This window comes from Xiphophorus hellerii, chromosome 4 (assembly GCF_003331165.1).
Source record: "Xiphophorus hellerii strain 12219 chromosome 4, Xiphophorus_hellerii-4.1, whole genome shotgun sequence".
NCBI classification, from domain to species: Eukaryota; Metazoa; Chordata; class Actinopteri; order Cyprinodontiformes; family Poeciliidae; genus Xiphophorus; species Xiphophorus hellerii.
In genome coordinates, this window is record NC_045675.1 from 14,065,831 (window position 1) to 14,088,383 (window position 22,553).

At 41.1% G+C, this 22,553-nt stretch overlaps 1 protein-coding gene across 9 annotated transcripts; it reads right to left on the reverse strand.

The window, feature by feature from the left end:
• Window positions 1–572: 572 nt before the first annotated feature.
• pax6b (paired box 6b) lies at window positions 573–22,553 on the reverse strand. Of its 9 annotated transcripts, none has more exons than XM_032560188.1 (14): window positions 22,375–22,553; window positions 15,771–15,967; window positions 12,635–12,688; window positions 11,845–11,868; window positions 9,402–9,532; window positions 9,017–9,052; window positions 8,717–8,932; window positions 8,198–8,363; window positions 4,893–5,051; window positions 4,601–4,683; window positions 4,311–4,461; window positions 3,293–3,405; window positions 2,890–3,031; window positions 573–2,172 (listed from the first exon to the last, which is right to left on the reverse strand). In XM_032560188.1, exons 2-14 carry the CDS (start codon window positions 15,781–15,783, stop codon window positions 2,087–2,089), a joined length of 1,374 nt encoding a protein of 457 aa, XP_032416079.1. In that variant the 5' UTR covers window positions 15,784–15,967; window positions 22,375–22,553; the 3' UTR covers window positions 573–2,086. The 9 variants fall into 9 exon arrangements, with proteins under 9 accessions (XP_032416079.1, XP_032416078.1, XP_032416083.1 ...); XM_032560187.1 differs by lacking the exon at window positions 22,375–22,553 and adding an exon at window positions 16,196–16,787; XM_032560192.1 differs by lacking the exon at window positions 22,375–22,553 and adding an exon at window positions 12,993–13,066 and having other exon boundaries at window positions 15,771–16,057.

Below are 22,553 nucleotides of genomic sequence, written 5' to 3' on the forward strand. Positions count from 1 at the left end.
CTCTCTCTCTCTCTCTCTTTCTCTCCTCTCTGCCTCCTTCTCTGTATTTTTTCCATACCACCGTAACTCCACTAAAACAAGAGCCAGCGATGGTGAATTGCTTGACCTTTCTCATTGTGTGGTGGTGTTTTGTTGTGTGGTCTGTGTCAACTCGGCTCAGCCCCATACATCAGGAGAGGCTTGTTATTTTGGACACCTTTGTTTTGGTGAGAGTTTGAAATGTTGTGATGTGTATAACAAGCTGCCTCGCTAGGAATTATTTATAAATGCAGGAATGATTCATGCTTCAAAATGCACGCAAGAAAATGTTTTAAAAAAAAGGCTTTCTTTAAGACACTTTTTTTTTTACTGTACAAAATGTTTTATAGTTTTCACAAAATACATTTAGAAAGCTCCATTTTAAATAAAATTAAATTGAAATATTTAAGAGACAGCGTGTTTTATCTCAAAAGCAAAGCTCAGACGTAAACCCCGGTATGTGTCCATGTTCTACGTACACACTGAAACAAAAATGCAAAACTCAAAAAAGAGCATGGTGACAGATGATGCTAGAAAAGAAAACAAAAAATAAAACCCATCCCATGGTCTTTAATTATAAATAAGGACTGTTCGACTGCAGTCTTCGAAGCCAATGTAGTTGAACAAAATGTGCTTACAAAATTTTGCAACACAAAACTAATATCTTAAAAAAAAACAGAATGAAAGAAACATTGTGTTCTAGATGAAATACAAAGGCTTTGGTCTGTTTTACAATCAACAATGATTAGATCTGATATGTACTTGTAAACAACTGCCAAACACTTAAGTTTAAAACTCTGTCAAGCAATGTTTAATCATAATTATAGGAATTAAATATTTCTAGTTGCACATTTTTTTATGACCATAGGACACTATATTACAACTATACCTAAGAGACAAATTGTACCTGACCCTAAAAAAATGTATTTCATGATGCATGGAACATTTATAGAATATTCTTGGGAATGTAAAACTGAAATTGACTTTTATTGGAGAAATCTTTCTGGAAGATTTCCGAAAAAAAGGGAAGACAAATACTTTACATTTGGACATTAACAAACTGGATTATATCGAAGACGCAGTCAACCATTTACAGAATACAGGTGTTTGGGGGGGAAGGGAGGCGTGGAGGGGGCAGAGGGGGGTCTTGCTGCACCTGTTTTCCACGCGTAATGTTCTCGGTGGTAATCTAAAGAATCAATCCAACCACGGAAGCAGGAGGTCCAACTTGTGTTGCAAGCTGTGCCGTCTTTGCACGCTTGGAGCTGTTGATAGGATTCCCAATCTAATAAATGCAAGGCCTTGTATCAGAGGCCGAGACCGCCGCGGCCTCAGTGGGTGGATCGACTTGGAGTTTTCCTCCACCGAATATCCATTTGCAACAAATAGGACCAATAAATAGTTTTCTCTTTTTTTTCTGTCACAGTAAGAATCTTCCCTCCAGCTTTTTTCGTCTTTAATGATATGCGTCCAGAGACCATGCAAAAGGCTGGTAGAAAGTCTCGATATAAGCAGATTAAAAGATAGTCATGGCAGATTCTCTCAGCTTCTCCTTTAGCAAAAAAAAAAAAGAAAGAAAAACCAAGATGGTTTTCTAGCAGTCCGTCTATCAGTACTTGATCTTGTTTTTTCTTTTTTTCATATTAACATACAAATGGCCATTTACAAACACATCAGAGAAAAAAAAAGGGAAACAATGACTGAAGTTGGAAATAGAAAAAGAACGGATAAGTTTTTGTTCCATAAAAATTTAACACCGGGCACTTTACAGAGGTCCATATTTTTTTTCTGCCTCTCTCCACTGTTGGTCTCTCTCTTCCAAGTCCTCGTTTGAATGTGCCTAGAGCTACACAACAGCACACTGTCCCAGCGGGGGGAAACAAAGCCCAGAGGTCCCAAGGCTCTCCCAGAGTCCCTCTCGTTCTTTCCTCTCCTGTCTGTTGCCTCTTCCTCAACCCTCTCGCGCCTTTTTTTTCCCCCCTTTCTTTCCTGTGCCATGTATTTGTGAGGAGCACTGCCGGAGGGCGATGGTGGAGTGGGTGCTTACAGGGTGAAGTAGCTCTTCTCTCTACTGTAGTCTTGACCAGTACTGAGACATGTCAGGCTCGCTCCCTGGGACTTGGACAGGGACAGACACTCCAGGAGAGATGAGTCCTGCAGAGACAAAATAATAAAAAAAAAAAAAGAAATGAAAAAACATAATACAGAAATCCATCAGCAAAGAGGTGAAGTATCTTTAAAGGTCGTAAGTAGCTGAGTGGATGCACTATGTGCAGTCAGAGGTGACACCGGGACAGTGTTGTACTTTAAAAGCTTGTAAAAATAAGCGGACAAGCTTTGGGGCGGGTGGGGGGGCTGCGGTGAGTCACAATGCTCTGCACACGGCCGCTCTCTGAAACGCTCGCAAGCTCGATAAATTGAGGCCGTGGCGATGGCATTTAAACAGAGAGAGTACAACAGCAAATGAATCAAATTAATTAGCAATTTAGCACAGAGGAAATGTGGTTATGCATGATTAACTCTTCATGACTATAACCAGTATGTATGGCCCTCTGAAACAGCACCCTAATGGGGTGGAACTAAACTATGTGCCGGAGTCGTGGGGCTGACATGATGGCCTAGAGTGGCAATGAAATGAACAGGGCTCACACTGCTGCAGGAGAGAAAATGATTTGATATTGACCCCGGGACGTTTAAAGGATGGAAGTCTCTCAAACAGACGGGATGGGAAGGTAAAGCTGCAGCGACAGATCATGAATCAGAGATGGCTATGAAGTACCCCCTAATTACAGGAGAGGTGGCAGATATTTCACAGTGCTGCGATTAGCTCCCATACGGATGTTGTTGGTAAACAATAAACTTTCTGCCTACCTGTTGAGGTGGTACCAGAAGTGGTCATTGATTGGCTGTTCATATGTGCCTGCATATGAGGGGGCGTGTATGTTTCGTAGCTCCGCCCGTTCACAGGCGGACTGGTAGGCAGCATGCAGGAGTAAGAGGAGGTCTGGCTGGGCTATAAAATGAGGAGAAAATTATTCATTAGCTTAGCCAACCATATTTTCAGCTCAGCAGTCTGTAATAGCTTTTATGCTGCAGTTTGTTATATTCCCCTGTCATAAAAGCCATTCTTTCTTGCTCTTGTTTTTATTTTAAATTTTTCTTAGGAAGACTTTTAGGGTGTCTGTTTGGACTTACTTCAGGCGTGTTTGTTTTCATAACTTGCAATAAACCTGCATCATCCCAAAACCTGAACAGAAGGTTCCTATGCACTTACTTGCATAGGTAGATTGTTGGCCATGGTGAAGCTGGGCATGGGGGGCAGCGCACTGTAGGTGTTTGTTAGTGCAGAATCAGGCCTGCCAAGCATTGACCCCGAGGTGAAAGACACTGTAAGGAGATGGAGAGAAAAAAAAAGTCAAAAACAACAGAAACTGTGCTCATTTATACACATGCAGTCCTTTGGTCAACAGAGCTCATCTCATCCGTGTCTCGTTCAACATGCTGATGGGCCCAGAGAGACACTGTACAATACTTCTCAGGTGACTGACTTTTGAGCATGAGCTTCAGCTCTGCTGGTGTGCTCTCCTGCCTGATTCTGCAATTACACGGACAGTCAGCTGTGAATTTTTACTCAGTCATCCATTAAAAGAGAAGCACAGCTTTTCTTCAAGTGTACAGCCCCCCTTTACTCTATCAGTCCACTCAGACTGTGACTCTTTTACTGTTTAGTGATATTTCAGGCAGATCTTGTCTGGTTTGTACTAGTAAGTGATAGAATGTGTCACCGTATACGTTTTGACATTTATTTGATAAGTGTGTATGTGTTTTGGAAGTAGCCCCAACATTTTGGAGTGATCTTGTCAGTTCTACATGAACTTCTTGGAAAACTATAATTTCACTTTAGCTTAAAGAGACAGTTAGTCTACTGTATGTCAGCCAGTTTAGACATGTATGCAACAGTCCTTGTTCTCAACTTTTATAGTCTACTTTTAATCAAAAACTAGCTTCATGGTGCAATTTTGCATGCGGAAACAGCTACCATATGTAATTATAAATGTAAATTATAATTATAGTTTCCTTCAGGCCCGATAGACTTTTTTTGTTGCAATTTTAAAAAGTGGATCTTCAGGAACATTTTTTGTGGTAAGTTGATCCCAGAATTTTAACCACAGCGCAAAATACAAGGAATAAGTAAAAAAATTAATTAAATTAAAAAAAAAAAAGACTCCACCTGGGAAATATTAAAATATTTATAAAATTGAAGAGTTTGAAGTTGTGTGTGGTGGGCCTACCCGGTGTGGTGGGCTGAGGGATGGCTTGGTAGACGCTGGTGCTGAAGCTGCTGCTGATGGGAATGTGACTGGAGGAGTTATTGGCCTGTCGACGCTGGTTCCGCAGCTTCTCCTCTCGCCTCCACTTTGCTCTTCTGTTTGAGAACCATACCTTCGATAAAATAAAATAAAAAGTAAATAAATAAATTACTATATATTTTTTTCTTCTTCCCAAAAGACAGAAACCCCAAAGAAGAATCTTATCTGCAAGCTTTCACAAGTGAACAAAAACAAGTTGTTGTAAGCCGTACTTGTATTCTTGCTTCGGGCAGGTCGATTTTCGCCGCTAGTCTTTCCCGTGCGAAAACATCTGGATAATGCGTTCTCTCAAATTCTGTAATAGAACAAATCAATCAAACAAAATCATGAGTAAATAACTACAAAGGTGCGTGGATATTAGTTCATAAAACGCTATTATGGCCTTTAAAGGCTAGGTTATTTGTCTTTCACCTCAGAATAAATTCATATGGTCACCAGGAACATATTGGCTGCTATTATTTCATATGATAGGAGTTTGACTAAATAGTTTGCTGATTTTTGGACCTTTTTCCAGCGCCTCGATTTGCTCCTGCGTAAAAGACGTGCGGTTCCTCTGCAGTTTTCTCTTGAGCTGCAGGCGCATCTGCGTCTCCTCCGAGTCTTCGCCGTTCGAGCTGATGGAGTTCGTGTTTTCTCCTGCGCCGTCCTGCTGTTGGCAGCCATCTGAGAGCAGAGGAGGGAAGAAGGGGGGCGGGGGGGGGGAAATCGTTAATGGAAATATACATTCATTTAATCTAATTGAATAATTAATTATCTTGTTGCATGAGCCTACAGCTAATTGTACAGAGCGCTGTGCTACATCATTAATTAAGCCCCCCTTTCCCTCCATCATGGTTAATTTAATTCAAAATTGGAGGAATTATTGCGATTTCTTCCTAGTGTTGCCAGATTACAGACGAGTGCCTACGTGAAAGAGGGTAGTGTAAAAAAAAAACAACTGTTTTTAATGTGTTTATAAAATATTGTGGGAAAAACAGGATGGCCCTGCGCACTTATCGTCTCCCAACAATGGTTTGTGTTCTCAAAAGGTTAAGAGAAATGTGTCAAGAAGTGGCGAGCCTCTTTTCAGAGCCTATGAAATGTATTAAAACCCCAAAACTCTGCGGCCCCCCTCCCCAACCCATCCCCTCTGTTTTCTAGGACAGAGCAGCGCTTCAATGGTCGCTCCCATATGGGCGTTGGTAGAGCCATTGAGGTGACCACCAACTTTTGAATAGGAGAAGACGCTTTTCAGAATGATACAATGCCTCCAGGAGTAAGGGGAACCATTAAACTATGGACACAGCCAGGGACGACCAGCGAGCCCTCGGTGGGTGTAATATATGGGAGGAGGATGGGGGGGAGATGACAAAAGGATCCTCTCTCTGTGGAGGCGCGCAGGCTATAGTGCTCCGGCATTGTGCGTACGAGGATCCTAGTCAACAGAGCTTTGAGTCCAGTGTGTTAACCCTTATCCACTACCATCATTAATCACGTCCCCCGGCCAGCTACACGCCAGTCAGGATTTCTGTCTTCAATTGGAAACAAATGAGTGAGGAGAGAGCATGCAACCCCCTGAACAACCCGAAATAGGGCCAATCTATTCACTGCCCCTGCTTGTCCGCGGTGGGCCCGAAGGCCCCTTCAGATGCAGGGCGAGGCTTATCGACTAATGTCTGTCTTGTTGTTGGACATCATTATCACACCGAGAAGTTAATGCGAAATTAAGCAGCGGGTGAGCCATTGGAGGGAGGTTTATGTAATATCTCAACGATGCGCGTCCCTGGCGTCAAGACCCGCGTCTTTTTTTTCTTCCTTTTTTTTTTTCTTTCACTGACGTAGGAACAAGCGTGGATCCATCCCTGCGCGCCACCAGCCACATCAAATAAAATGTGTCTATTTGATGATAAATTTGAAATGATCTGTAAGCAAATATTGACGTGTTCACTTGGGCCGAAATATATAGCAAATGTTTCAACATGTGAGTCAGTGGAGGACATCTGATGTTACTTGACAATTTCCCCTGCTGCATAATGGACAAGGTATTCATCTATAGACCAACAGTTTGTGTCCGCGCTATTTGTTTCTTCGCTCCGGATAATCCACAAAAAAGAGCGAATGTGCAGCTATTATCCGTCTGCCAGACCCACTGACGCTCGGATGGGATTTTGTTTTCTTTATAAAAGCGCTGGGAAATAAACTCGTTCTTTAGTATCGCGGTGTCTCAACCAGTCAGGCGGAAAAGCAGCAGCAGCAGAAGAAGAATAAAAAAAAAGGGAGATACCGAACCAATTGCGGCACCTTTCAGCTGCTGAGGCTGGATCAAAACACTCTTGAGAAACCGCTTAAAACTGAAAGAGAAAGTGAGAGACTAAATCCTATAGACGGGATTTGGAGCCATATAGGCAGCGAAGGAGAAGGAGAAAGGGATGAAAGAGGGCGACCGGCACCGAGGTTTTTATTCGTCAGTCTTTGGGATATAGAGCTGTCTTCTGTTTGGGGCCCCTGTCACTCTCAATGTAACCTTTCTATGTGTTCAGTCCGCTTGACTGATGGAAAACATATTTTAGATCCCCTGAGACAAAAACATGAAGGGTCGGTGATAATATTAACAGCATAGATTATTATTATTATTATTATTATTATTATTATTATTATTATTATTATTGAGGTTAATTATGATACTGTCATATTTTATATCGAAAACAACAATAAGACTTTTATTATTATTATTATTATTATTATTATTATTATTATTATTATTATTATTATTATTACATTGCTTGGCATATAATGCTCGTAATTCTGTGATAATATGCAATTTATAAGTTACATAATATATATTTGTATGCGTACATTTGGTATAAATAGCCATTTTCACTATGATATAATAATATAATAAATACAATTATTTATACTACTACTAAATAATAATAATAATAATAATTATTATTATTATTATTATGATTATGATTATTATCATAATCATAATAATGTTTAATAAATTGTTTTACTGCGTGGTGACAGCCCCACATATTGAAATTGTCATTACATAAATTCTCATTTCCTCTGCATTTTCTCAAATCCACACTTGCATTTCCGCCTTGTGGTGCGTGTAAATCAAACACAAATAAAATACTTCCTGGTTTAATTTGTTCGTTTGGGTTTTTTTTTTACAGACATAATCTGCTACGTCTGCTCTTTCCTGCACAAAGTTAGGCCTGTAATGCGCAGGCCCAACAGCACCGAAGCCCTCTGAAGTGGAACGTTTCCACAGCAGCCCCACCATCCATCTCCACGCTCCTGCCTGTTGCCATAATGAGACACAAAGCCCCCCTCTAATGAGCAATTACACATAGTGCGGGCCGTTCCCATAACCAATCATTGCGTGTGAAGGAAAACATTCCTTTGTACTGATATCCGCGCACACCGCTCCGCGGCTCTGCCTCCGCCTCTTCATCAGTGGAAAAGAGGAGAAAGTGCAGGGCTGTTGGATGGACACCTCTGCTGAAAGGACAAGCCGTTGTCACGCACATCCATGTCTGGGACAGTGGAGGCATTCAGTCTGCATGTATGGCCTTCAGCTTCCTCCAATAGAAAACCCTTAATTGATGGACTTGTGAGGGAGGGTGCAGGCTTACAGTACCTGCCTGCAGACAGAGTGGCATGGCAGCTCTTTTAAAATTTAAGCTGCACATCAAATATATTAGCGACTGACCACATCAATAAGAGCTGGAGTGCCCGGCTTTATCATTGTAGATATCAGAGGGAGACTGGAAGTCGCGTGCGTCAAGGTGTCTCTATCGCCACTGCGTGATAATGAGGCTCACCTTGGTTGGGCTGCCCTGGCACTGATGTTCCGGGGTACCAGCCTGGCCGGGTCCCCCAAGTTCCTGTCTGACCGTTGAGCATTCTCAGCTTGTCATACATGCCATCTGCGCCCATCTGTTGCTTTTCACTCGCCAGGTTGCGGAGGACTCTGTTTATTGATGACACCTGAATGACAAATTACATATGATCAAACTGAGGATCCGAGTCAGAGGAGGAACTGCAAAAAATAAATAAATAAATAAAATAAAAAGATGTTCACTGTGTTCACAACATGAGAGCGTGAAAGATTTATAATCTTAAAATTTGGGGAGTTTTAAAATGCGCACAAATGGTTCCTGCTCGGTTGGCGCATGTCAGGGGGGATTTCATACTGTACTGCCCCTCCACTTTGAAACGCGGTGTATTTAATAAGACTGAATGGTTGGATGCCCATCTGTTTTTCCTCCACTGCATGGGAAAAAAAGTCACTTCATGTGGCAAATTAAATCATGCACACAACTTCCAGTCGATGCACTTACGCTGGGTATGTTGTCGTTGGTGCAGATCCCCTCCGACAGCAGCCGGTCGCGGATCTCCCAGGCAAAGATCGACGGACACTCCCGCTTGTACTGCGCGATTTTGGCGACCACCTCCGGAGTGGCGACACGGGGCTTGCTGCCGCCTATCGCTCTCGGTCTTATGGAGCCAGTTTCATAATATCTGCCCAGGATCTTGCTCACGCAGCCGTTGGACACCTGGGCGGGGAACAAAAGACACAATTCACATACATTATTTATGACTATTAATGGAATGTCTATGATGGCTCAAATAATTTTCACCTTTTCACTGTCCAGCACTTGGACTTCATCATGGGTCTACAAACACAGAAAATATGCCTTCAATTGTACATTAGGCATTTTTCTATATAATAGCAGGCAGAGTACTTTTCTTTTTGTTGTTGTTGTTGTTGTTGTTGTCGTCGTTGTTCGCGGTCTAATTACATTTGCAGTGAGCAAATTATATAATTTTATTGCCTTGAAAGGGACAGAAAATCGCGTTTTAAATGATCTTTAAGGAGTCGCGTCATTTCCATTCTGCTCCAAGAGATCATTTTCAGACTGCGGACACAGTCTGCATAAAGATTTGATACATTTTTACTTACAAACTTTAAAAAATAAAAATTAAAAAAAATAAAAAAATCAGCAAGAAAAACTAAAATCTCACCTGCAGTATCCTGGAGATGTCGCAGGGTCGAGCGCCACTATGAGCAAGTTCAACTATTTTCTGCCTGGTGGAATCCGGCAGCGGTCTGCCATTAACAAACACACCACCAAGCTGGTTTACGCCACTGTGACCTACATGGAGACAAAAGCGTCGGAGTCATCACATCACAGCGCAGCGTGGCAACAGAAGCAGGTAAAAAAAAAAAAAAAAAAACCAAAAAATAAAACTGTGTGATAAAGCACAGTGATTTTCATGTAATGGTGAGCAGGGTGGCTTAAAGCGTACAGGATAACCGAGGTAAAGATGCAACATAAAGGCAGCATACGGTCAAACTGAAAGAAAACCTTTCCCCACAAGAGGTGTTCCAGAGCTGCTCTCCTCTGATAGCAAACAGAGCACAGTTATACAGCGGCTGACACATGCAGAACAGGAGTCAGAGGACAGCAGCGTCACACAAACCAAACCAAAACATCTTAATTGGGGGACAGAAATCAAATTTGCACGATCAGCTGCCTGCAGTAAATGTAACCAACCTTTTATCAAACCGGCAAACTTCTCCATCCTGCCACAAAGACCAGCACTTCACCCACTTCGTATTTATCAAGCTTCTAAATGATAATCGACATCCCTCACAATGTCGTTTAAAAATGTCGGAATGGTTGAATTCAGCTAAAAACGCAGCACTTATTTTAAAACGAGAGGCGATAAATCCGAAAGCTTTGCTGTGAAAAGACGCGCAAATAACGTGATAAGCATTTAAATGCAAACTTCAAAATAACATTTTTGTTGTTGTAATGTCTTAAAAACGAATAGCTTATTTTCAAAAAGAAAAAAATATTTTTTTCCTTAAACTTATTTTATTGCACTGCTGTAAAGCAAAGAATAAACCCGCAAACCTGAAGCCAAATGGGAAAGCCGACTCCCCGGAGTGCCTGCGCTGCGCTCTGATTCTCCGCTCCCTTCCCCTGCGCTGCCGCCCGGTGCATTGACTCCGGGAGCAGAGGCTCCTTAGCAATAAATAAGCTCCAAATATAGAAGAGGGGGAAAATATGATGAGCCTGCCTGACATTTGTCTTTAAAATAAAGCTAGCTGCACGTCAAGTTTGAGCTTAATTTCTGGAAATGGGCGGAAGTCGCCTCGGATCATGCATGGGAGGCTAATTGAAAAGATCAGTTGGAGCACTTGTGGCAGGCATGTCACTTTATGACACCGCTCCGCTTTTGAAAATCGCATCGTCACGACAAATAGTAGCATGATAAAACGACCCTTTCTGTCTGCATTTGGATATCACTCAGACAAAATTGGACGCTACTCGTTTACCCTCCGAGGGAGACTTCGTTTTAAGGTGGCCAGGGGCTACGCGCGGTCACACAAACGAGGGCGCGCCTGGATTCTTAACATATTAAAAGTGACATGCAGTTTTTTTTCCTCCCCCTTGTTTGTATTTGACAACAAATGCTCACAGCCTCTGCAGTCCTGTTGTGTGCAGTCGGTGGGTGTCTTTACTCTGCGCTGTGCAACATCCACTCGACAATGAGTGCAGACTTTATTTTTGCTATGAGAAAAAAAACAAAACATATCCCTTTCATACTTGACTGGATGCAAACCTGTTTAACTGAGCAACATATCCCTTTTGGCCGCAACGTGTAATAATCTCCCAGGGTGGATCTGATTGATGGTAAATCCATTATCATCCCTCTTGCTCTTTTGGTAATTCCAGGATTAAGTGGAATTAATAGACTTCTTACGATGAAATTGGCCCATTCCAACATTAAGCTGCGCTGCTTCTCCTCCGCCGCTCCATCACCTCTGATTTATGCCTATCATATAAATCCTCCGGATCAATAAAACCGTCAGATAAGGACGTCGCATAAAAATCAAACTCTCTGTGTGCTTCTGAGGTTAAGTCTTAATCATGGCGGCAATTCCCTCAAGTGGCCGCAGTCGATCTCGCCCGCTGGCGCTGATTACGCGCCCTTGTATTCTATTGCAAGTCGACTAATAGGAAAACATATGGTGTCAATTTGGACGCTCCCCACCATATACACCCAGGAGTTATTAGCACAAAAGCCGGCGAGGCCGCCGCGACCTTTAGACAACCCAAAGGGCCGGGCCGAGTGATATCTCCTCGGCAATTCGCAGCAGACATCACACACCAAGCCAGGGGAGCATCCCATTAACATCAATCCGCAGCAAAGCAGGAGCGCAGGGGTGTTTGTACACAGCTTTGATAAGGCCCCCCCATCATCTCTTGTAAGTGACAAGCAGGAAAATAAAAATAAAAATAGAAAAATAATAAATCATAATAATAATAATATATATATATATTTTTTTAAATCCCACCACTTCGGCTATTCAATATGTTTGGATTAAAATGCGCACAGATTACAGCACAGACATCGAGGTATATGGAGAATAATGTAATAAAATTATTCCACACACCTTCATCACAGATGTCATACACCTCTTGTCCAGCAGCAAGAGAGAAAATGTTTCATGTTTATCCTTCTTATGTTTCAACACACACATACTCACACACACCAAGAATAAAACTTTAAACAGCTTCATCTTTTGCTTCCCCCCCTCTACCCATGACAATATTCTTATTTATTATTTATCCCCTCTCTGAGCCTACACCGGTTAGAATATGAACCTTTCTACTTTTTCTTCTTCTTCTTCTTTTTCTAGTTCATGCTGTCTGTGCTGCAGAAATATATGGACTAATCTACATAAGACATTATTGCCATTCCCCGTGTTTCATGCGGGGCTCTTTTCCCCTACGAAGCTCATCTCGTATGCAGCCCTGGCAGCCAGCTCTAACGCTAATGCAGACGGCTGTGCAATTATTTAATACCAACTCAAGCAGAAACAAAAAAAAAAAAAAAAAAAATCTCCCTCTCGACCCACCCCCTTCTATTCTCTCCTCATCTCTCTCTCTCTCTCTCTAGAGAGGCATGGCGTGTGATTAACTTGTTCAATAATAACTTTACCTATACATATCATTGCAAAATAACAAAATAATAAACTAACTGCAATGAAACGAGCATCACATAGCAAACATTTCTTCCCTCATGCAAATTTCTGCAAGCACACATATTATTTATTTTTTTATTTTTTTTATTTTGAGAGTGCAAACATGTCAGCGGTTGTTGCTTCCATGCAACCACGTTAAGAAGCTGCGGCTGTAATGAGGACTTTCACAATAAAATGGAGATGTATGAAAACAACTTACTGTTCTGCATCATTGAGGCTACGCCAGACTCCCACGTGGCTTGGTTGTGGTATTCTAAGCATCACAAGGAGACAACAAAGCTGGTTAGCATCAAATTTAGGAATTTCCTATAAAAATGTTCATTTCACTTGCTTTTATACGTTCTAGATTTTTTTTTTTTTAAGGATTTTTAAAAATTGTTCCCATTTTTTTTTTCGATTTGAATTTGGCAGCTGCCTTTTCTTGTTCTCTTTTATCTGTTTTTCTTTTTTTTTCTTTTTTTACAAATACAGATGCAAAAGTAATGTATATTTATTTTACATCCTGAGTGCATGTTTATATTTATATATTCATATATGTGGATTTTAATTAAACTTGCCTGGAAACAGAGTTGACTGTCCACTCTATAACAATTTAGTCAATCATCTGCCGCTTTCACTACTTAATGTCTCCCTATAGGACAGAGCAGAACAACACATTAGCACAGCAGCAGCTACACTGATCTGCTCAAACCTAACAGTCTACATTCCCCCTCTCTCCCCCCTCCCCAACTTTATTTACAATTAATCTAAATCCGGTTGCCAAGCAAATGACTTATAATTGACGTGAGACAACATACATGTCAGCACCTGTCAAAATAAACTCAGACTAACCACCAGTGGGCCTATAACTCTTTTTACAGCACTTTTCTTTTCAGTGCTTTTATTTTGTGGGGCTTTAAACAAAGAAATCAGTTCTCATCGTCCCAGCAAGAGGCCTTTAAACATCCCCCCCCCCCCACATCCCTACCTCCCTTAAAGAAAAAAAAAAAAAAAGACTTGATGTAGGAACTGTACAGTGGCACACGTTGTCTACCTCGCCTCATTGCTTTGCAAAAGTACAGAGCAGGAGGGGGTACAGAGCTGGTGTACAAAGCCTGCTGGTCTACCCCAACAATGCTGCGTCCCCTCCTCTCTGCATATACTTCCAACTCCGGGGTGAAAACTCGGCCTTCGCGACTAGAAACACGCAACTAAAACACACCAACAAGTTCAGATTAATACAAAGAGCCGGAGGCATGAATCCACCCCCTCCGGGAGCATTCACACACACTCCTCTCCCTCTCTCTCTTCTGTCTGTCTGTCTCTCTCTCTCTCTCGCTCTCTCTCTATCACACACACACACACACACACACACACACACGGCCGTGACCCCGCTGCCGCTGGTGCGTCAATGCTGGTTTTGTTTGCCCTGCTCTCATAGATGAGGGTGGGGAGATATAAATGTTTTTTTTTTTTTCAATAAGTAATTTCTTGTTATAAATATTTGGTGGTTGTTCGGTGCTGCTGGTGCGGGTTGTAAAGCGGTTTTTTAACGACACAACAGCGCAGTGGGGCGCTCAATTGGAAAAGACAAATGCCGTAAAGAAGCTATTGAAAAAGAGAGAGGGGGGAAACAGATAAAAAAAAAGGGGGCCAGGGCAGGGAGAAGTCTGAAGTTTTCATTTTCTCCCTCCATGTGGAGCTGTGTTGTGTGCAAAGAGAAAGGAGGAAAAGGGGGAAAAAAGGAGGCTCCACGGTCCTTGTCTCTCAGAGACATGCGTGTATAGGCCGAGACTAGATTGGGAAGACGCAAGCAGGGGCCACCATTACTTTTAGATTATAACGTGTTTTAACAAATAAGCCGCTCGGTCATTAATCAAATTCAAATTCCTTCACACTGACCCACGTTACTCATCAGTCAGCAGCTAAATCTTAAAAATATATATATATACATCACGCAATTAACAATTCAAGATGTACTCATTTAAACTTAGTGCTTTGCGTCTAGACAGCATAAATAAAATGTTTTCATTGAGATTTTTTTTTTATCGCCCTATAAATGCGCTGGCTGTTAGTCTGTAGCTTTCAGGCTCCCTATAAAGGCCCGAGTGGTTAATCATTTATTTAGGGTCGAAAGCTCAAACGTTGTTGTTCCTGGGGGTTAACTAGGACCTAATCTGCATTTCTTTCCCTGTCGTAATCCGGAACAACAATGTCTTAATTCAACATGCGTTATTCTGGCGGCTGGACGCTGCGCTCACAACACTCTCATATACAACCGGTCCACGTAAGGCCCAAAACTCAGGCCGAACATGCAGAAGAAAATGTAGCATTTTGTTGTTGTTAAAATAATTATATCTGCTGCAACTAATGCATTAATTAGAGAAATAGTCAAATGTTAGGTTTCATATATATATATATTTAATTATTATTATTTAACTATATGTTTCAGGTTTTATTTCATGGCTTAATTTATTTCCTAATCACAAATGTATTAATAGATTAAATCAATTCTTATGTTTTAAGAAACTCGCTTGAAAGCAGCAGCAGTTCCACATTTTCTATTTTAAATGCCTAAAATTATATTTTAAGGATTTATTTAATGGTGATTATTTTGTGAGCTTTTATAAGAGACACTTTATGTATCCTGACTCCTAAAATAATGAAAACCACATAACAATATTTTAAATAAGTATAGAAAGTTCCAATTGCTTACAGGAAGAGCACGTAAGGATGGGAAGTTTTTTTTGTTTTTTTTGTTTTTTTGGAAGTTTTTCATGTGGAACACAAACAAACCAACCATCTTCCTGAGTATGTGATGTTTTTAATACTTTATTTTCTTTTCTTTCTTTAATTTATTGTACATTTTAAAGAAGGCGCTTCTATCACTCGCCTGCATGAATCAATCTGACACATTTCCTCAACGGGTCATTGCGCTCCATTCCCCAAGATGATCACTGACTGTCCTGGCTCATCGTGGCTTTTTTAAAATTTTATTATTGTTATTATTATTATTATTATTATTTAATTACTATTTTTATTTTATTTTATTTATTTTCTTCTCCCGTCTCGTGTGCTGTCATAAATAAGCGCTAAGCTATCCATGGACTTAAACACAACAACAGAATGACGGAAAGAATGCGGAGCGTATAAAATACGACAGAAGCGCTGAAGGCGACTTGGACTTTTTGAAATAGTCCAAACAGAAGACAGCGCGGTCCACAGCCACAAGTTTACCACTAATCCTCAAGCTAAAGCTGAAGATATACTACTTTATTAATAATAATAATAATAATAATAATAATAATAATAATAATAATAATAATAATAATAATAATAATAGAATCTTATCTCACCTTTTTGGGGCATCCTCCGTCCTTTTTAAACTATAGGCTGTAGAGCCCCGCTCTCCACACCAAAATAATAGGAGGGGGGGGAAAAGAGCAAAAAGCCAAAAAGCCGACCAGGATTTGAATGTCTCGCTCTCCCCCGGAACTTTTGAAGAGGAAAAATTAGTTTCCAGTGGTCTTCGGCGGAGACGGAGGGGATATCCCTGCGAAGGAGACAGAGATTGACAGTGAACTCAGATGTCAGAACGCACGGAGTTTGGCGCTGGATGTGCGCTGGCGTGTGAGAGAGCGAATGAGAGAGTCGGGATGAGGGAGAGTGGGGAAGAGAGAGACCAGGGAGGGTGGAAGGGGAGGAGGAGTGGAGGGGGGGATAGAGAGAGGGAGAGAGAGCGATGGTGGAAAGGAGGTGGGGGTAAAGAGAGTGAACACACCTATGCTGATTGGTGATGGAACAAGTGTATTAATGTTATGTGTTCCTGGTCGGCTGTGTGCGCTTCGCCTCTCCTCTCCTCGCCTCCCTCCGCCGCTCTTCACTGGCCCATTAGCGCGACCCGACCTCTGTCATCATCCCCCATATAAACACTTTCCCCCCTGCACCACAGCCAAAGCGGGAAACAGGACTGAGCCACAGCGACGGAGTAGAAGAAGAAGAAGAAGGAGGAGAAGAAGAAGAAAAGCAAAAGGGGGCAGAGAGAAAGTCTCGAGTCTTTCCCAACCCACTAATTTCTGCAGCCCACGGTCGCAAATGCACCCGGTGCACACTTGCTGCAAATAAGCAGCTGCAAAGACAAAAAAAAAAGGAAAAAAAAGAAAAGAAAAGAAAAAAACCCGTCTATTCCTCTTCCAGGGAATCTAAGGCATGCTCGGCTCCAACCTGAGGCTTGACGGTGGTGCAAAGAGATGGGAGGGGAAGAAGTGGACAAATGGGGGAGGAACTGGCGGAACCCACGGCAGCGGAGCAGCGCACACGTGAATGTTGGAACTCGTAGCACCGAATTAAAACCACAAAGAGCAGCAGCGTGCCTTTCCTAAAAGAGTCGATGCGATTTACGTTACGGAGATACATACGTATTGTTTTTTTTCCGCCTTTGCAGATGTTGCTCATAAGCCGCAACAACTAGTTTAGTTTTCTCACACTTCCCTCTGTCTGGTGCTCTGTAATAAAATCCTGCACCTGCTCCTTCTAGAATAAAATAAAACTTAATTATTCCAAAGTTTTAGAAGCGTCACTCATTGGCAAAAGTTTCTCATCTTAAATCGAACTATTGTAAAATAAAAACTCACAGCCTTCACTCTGGGAAAAAAAAAAAAAAATCCCCACCACGTGCTTTTGTTTATTCTTTTTGAGCATCACCGTCTCCCCTCCCGAACAGCCATACCCCTCCTGTCAACAAGGAGCGCCATGCGTAAAGAGCGCGGCCCTTTAGGCAAGCTCGGCTGCATTTTATGGGGAGGTGGGGTGGTGGTGTTGAAGGGAGAGGGGCTGGGGGTAGGGGTGCATTTGCGACGTCACTCCCGCTTCCTGACAGCGAAGAGCACGCGCGTAAATAAAGTAAAGCAAATGACTGCGTAGCCATGGCCACACGCTCCCCGTAACTGCACCGGCTGAATGACTGGACCATTACCGCACACCTCAGCGCACCCAAAAGCAACCCCTCTGCGCCATGTGTCCGAGCATAAACTCTGAGCCTCTGGGAGGAAGGAAGGCACCCCAGAAAAAAAAAAAAAAGAGGGGGGCGGGGAGAGAGAGAAGTGAGGTTTGTGTGCATGCTGAGGTCAAAACTAAAGTAAAAAAAAAACTGAGGGTGCCTCAGAGAGGGCCAAATGACGAGAGAGGGGAAGAGCATAAACAGGGGGAGGGGGAGGAAATTTTTCTCTACTGTTTTTTTTTTTTTTAGTAGGGATGGGGGCCACGAAATGAAGTCATGGGGGCCTACACTTGACTTTCTTTGACATGTGAAAAAGTAGGAGAAGTCAAAGCTCATCAATAAAACACTTTGGAGGTGAAAGAGGGCTCCCTAACAACCATTGCATTCCGGACTGCGGGTTCAATGAGTAGACAAACGACTCTGCCAGAGAGAGAGAGAGAGAGAGAGAGGGCGGGGGTGGTGGGGGGGTGGTGGGGTGGGGGGGTTGAGGGTCTGCTCGGCTTGAATGGGGCCCTCAGTGGGCCGGCGAGATAATGAGCTGAGAAGACCGGCTCAAACTGTCATCGAGGGTCCCGTGGTGAGGAACAACACTCTGGCCAGTGCTCCCTCATCAAACAACCCGTAAACTAAACGAGCACATTCATCTGTTTCTCCTTGCTGCTTTGTTTCTACTTACTCAGACTGGTGGTTCAGCCGATGGGCCCGCCGTGAATGCTCGCAGCTTATATCATCTAAAGAGGAGGTGGGGGGGCTGTGGAGGGGAAGTGTGTGTGTGTGTGTGGGGGGGGGGGGGTTCCCTAACATTTTTACGTCAGTGACCCCTCCTATTAGACATGCATTAGACCAAAAACACCCCCTCACACACTTTGTATCACACACACACACACACCCATACACACCACCGTTTCTCCCTCACCTCTTCCTCCTCCTAGTCGGGAGTTTGTGCCATTGGGGGGACCTCGACTTGGTACCAAATTAAACTGTAGGAGGAGCCAAAGATTCACTCAGCTACATTGCTTTGAATAATTTACAGTTTCCAAGAGTTTGGATGTATTAAAGTAAGACATGCTAAAAAGGGCCAAAGAAAGTTTTCTATATCCGCAGTGTTGTTTTTGAAAGAGAGCTCCAGGAGAACTGAGGACGGTTGGAAAGTTTCTTTTTTTTCTTTCCCCCCCCCCCCCCCCCCCCCCCCCCCCCCCCCTCCCCCATGTAGGAACCGTTTTAAATTCTCCAATTTGACTGCTCAGAGGGTCGCAGAAATGTATGGGTTTTTTTTTTTTTCTGCAAAACTCGACAAATGCACACTTTTGTTGTGCTAACTTTGGTGCCACTCACTCGTCACAATCTGCAGCTGTCAAACAAAACAAAACAAAACAAAACAAAACAAAATGCACGCCACTAACCTGGCTGCCTTCGCCTGACAGACAGATTCCCCGGTGAGAGTGTCAAGTAGTTTTCTTTGGAAACAATGCCTCCAGTAGGTTATTGGTTTCTTTTTTGGTTAAGCTGCAAATCCGCCCTAAGAGCTAATTCGTTGTCTCTCCACTCTCAAGAGGTTTCTGTAATCTTTTCTTCTCTTTTTTTCTCTAAATCTTCCCAGATACATCAATCTGTGTCAAGCCTAGTGGGAATAAAGCATTTTTAAAATATATTTTAGATCATATCAGCTTCTTTTTTTGTTTTATTTCAAGCTTTGTAGCTGATAAAGTTCATTTAATTGCTGTAAATTAAATACTGTATAAAATGAACAAATAATTGAAGAAGAGGGTGGGGGTGATGTTAGGAAAGCAATTAGCCCAATTCGGATTAGCAGCAACTAATGTCACAGGCCTTGAAAGGAAAGTCTAAGCTGCTCGCTATTTCCCCCTGAGGCAACGCAGTGTTTGTGTTCCTCTAGAAACTTTTAAATACAAAAAAGTGGAAAGAAAGAATAAATGTAAAAAAAAAAGAGAGATCTGAAGTGAAAACATTTATTTTCGCTGAGGGGAAAGCAGATCTGTTGGAGAGTCAAGTAACCATGCTGACTAATATGGGAGTTTTCCAGCTGAACCTCACTGGTGAAGGTTTCAGAGGTAAATTAGTTCAAATTTAAGAGAATGCAGATTACTGGATAAACTTTTTAAATATCTTTGCTGTTTTATTAGAATTGTTTGGCTTTTATGAAACTCTCCTTTTGGAGGTCACAGTCTGTCAGGGGAAATCTGTCAGAAAAAGTGCAATTTTCATATATATATATATATATATATATATATCAATTAAGACTTTAATCAAATTAATACATTGCTACGTCTGCCATTTAAAGAAGTCTATCAGCTGAGAAAACGAAGAGTTAATTAAAAACAATGATTGCAGAATTAGAAAAAAAACCCACATTATCTTCATATTTTAAATACTATATATATATATATATCTATATATATATATATATATACAGTACAGACCAAAAGTTTGGACACACCTTTCTAATTCAATGGGTTTTCTTTATTTTCATGACTATTTATAAGGCAAGAAATCCCACTTATTAACCTGACAGCGCACACCTATGAAGTGAAAACCATTTCAGGTGACTACCTCTTGAAGCTCATCAAGAAAATGCAGAGTGTGTGCAAAGCAGTAATCACAGCAAAAGGTTGCTCCTTTGAAGAAACTAGAATATAAGGGGTATTTTCAGTTGTTTTACATTTTTTTGTTTAGTGCATATTTCCACATGTGTTATTCATAGTTTTGATGCCTTCAGTGTGAATCTACAATGTCAATAGTCATGAAAATAAAGGAAACTCATTGAATTAAAAGGTGTGTCCAAACTTTTGGTCTGTACTGTATATATACAGTATATACAGTATATATATATATATATATATATATATATATATATATATATATATATATATATATATATATATATATATATATATATATATATATATATATATATATATATATATATATATATATATATCTATTTGTATATATATATATCCAAGTACGGTAAATATATATATATATATATACTGCATATACAGTACAGACCAAAAGTTTGGACACACCTTTCTAATTCAATGGGTTTTCTTTATTTTCATGACTATTTATAAGGCAAGAAATCCCACTTATTAACCTGACAGGGCACACCTATGAAGTGAAAACCATTTCAGGTGACTACCTCTTGAAGCTCATCAAGAAAATGCAGAGTGTGTGCAAAGCAGTAATCACAGCAAAAGGTTGCTACTTTGAAGAAACTAGAATATAAGGGGTATTTTCAGTTGTTTTACACTTTTTTGTTTAGTGCATATTTCCACATGTGTTATTCATAGTTTTGATGCCTTCAGTGTGAATCTACAAGGTCAATAGTCATGAAAATAAAGGAAACTCATTGAATTAAAAGGTGTGTCCAAACTTTTGGTCTGTACTGTATATATATATATATATATATATATATATATATGTTTTTGTATTATCTAGAACTTTTGAATCAAAATACCATTTTCAACACAGCGTTATGAGTATTACAGAATATTCAGGACATTTACTATTATTATTATTATTATTATTATTATTATTATTATTATTATTATTATTATTATTATTATAGCAGTTGCAGTCCTTGTAAAACAAGTCTCTTATATGCATGTATAAATATGCTTAATAAATATTTGCAGAACTTCGGCTGTTCTTCCTGTCACTTTGATTCATCAAACAGCCTCTGACTGACACGTTCACTCACTTCAACAAGACGCACGAGGACGCCACGGTTGTTTTATTTGCATATGTCATTGACGCGTTGGATAAGTAGGATTCGGGCTTTATACGAATAAATTGAACTTCTGCTCTAAGATTTCATCAGTCCACATCAGCCAGGTTTTTTTTTTCCTCCCTGATTGGCGGCGCACGTGGAGCGCGACCAGAAACAGAGGAAGCTCCTTTAACTGCGCGCGATTTTAACATACTGAGTTATAAGGAAATATAGCATAAAAAATGTTTTCCCGTTGTTTAAACGTTGCTCGTCTCCTCTTCATTGCGTCTTTTGTAGAAATTATCGTATAGCCTAAGTATTTTTTTTTTTTAATGGTTTATACTGCGTTGTGCTCCTTACATTTATACTATATTCTCTCAATATTAAATTGAATTCAGTTCAGTATGTTCATGTTTCTGCACAGGATGTTTCGGTTCATTGCTGCAAGGCGCTTGAGGTGAGCAGTCTGAAAAAGCACAAGGCTGAAAGCTGGGAGAAACTCCGGGACTGATGGAGTCACCGAGCAACATGCGAGACAGGAAGAGACACAGGAAAGCCTGGACCTGATGCTGCTAGCAGGCGAGGTGTGTACAAATATTATAGATGCACATTTAATACGAAGGTGTAGACCATTTTCATTTTCCAAAGGCAAAAATATAACTTAACTTACAAATCGCACAACTCATTCATTTTCTTCATCACAGCTCGTGTTGCCCTCACACGACATTCACTGAACCGGTCTAACTTCATTAGGTTCGCATGCACTACTTAGCGCCGCCAAAATATCCAAAAACTTAAACAAGCTGAGGAAGCATCGACCCAAGACCCGCAGGTGAGAGATTCCGCTGCCGGACAGCGACATGTCCACCGAACTGATCAATGGAGTCTGAGCGGTTTTCAACTCACCAGAGGTTTTTATGGAAATACGTTAAAAGCGCTTAAAGTGAGGATTAAATAAAAGCTGCATTAGTGACAACAAAAAGGAAATCCGCTCACTCTGATCAGCTTGTGTCGTTGATTATGGAGCAACATGCTGAGCACTTTTAATTTCTTTTTTTTAAAATTATTTTTCTTTAGGTTGCGTCAAGGTTGTAAAACGTTCTCGTCCTATAAAAGGAAAATATACGCATATTCTCCAGCAGCGTTTAGGTGGTTCAACATCAGAACTGATTAAAATATATGTATGGAAAGCTTTTTTTTTTTTTTTTAAATGTGATTCAGCGAAACTCACCGGATTGAAGGCAGCAGCGGTGTGTAACCGTGTATCCTATCCGTGTGCGTATATAAGTTCGCCTCGTCCCTCCGCCGGATTTCTCCTCAGAAACGTGTAGCTCCCGAATCAAAAAAAAAAATATATAAAAATCTGTCTACCTTCGGATCCGTCGTGGAGTTGAAATGTCAATGAGAGTG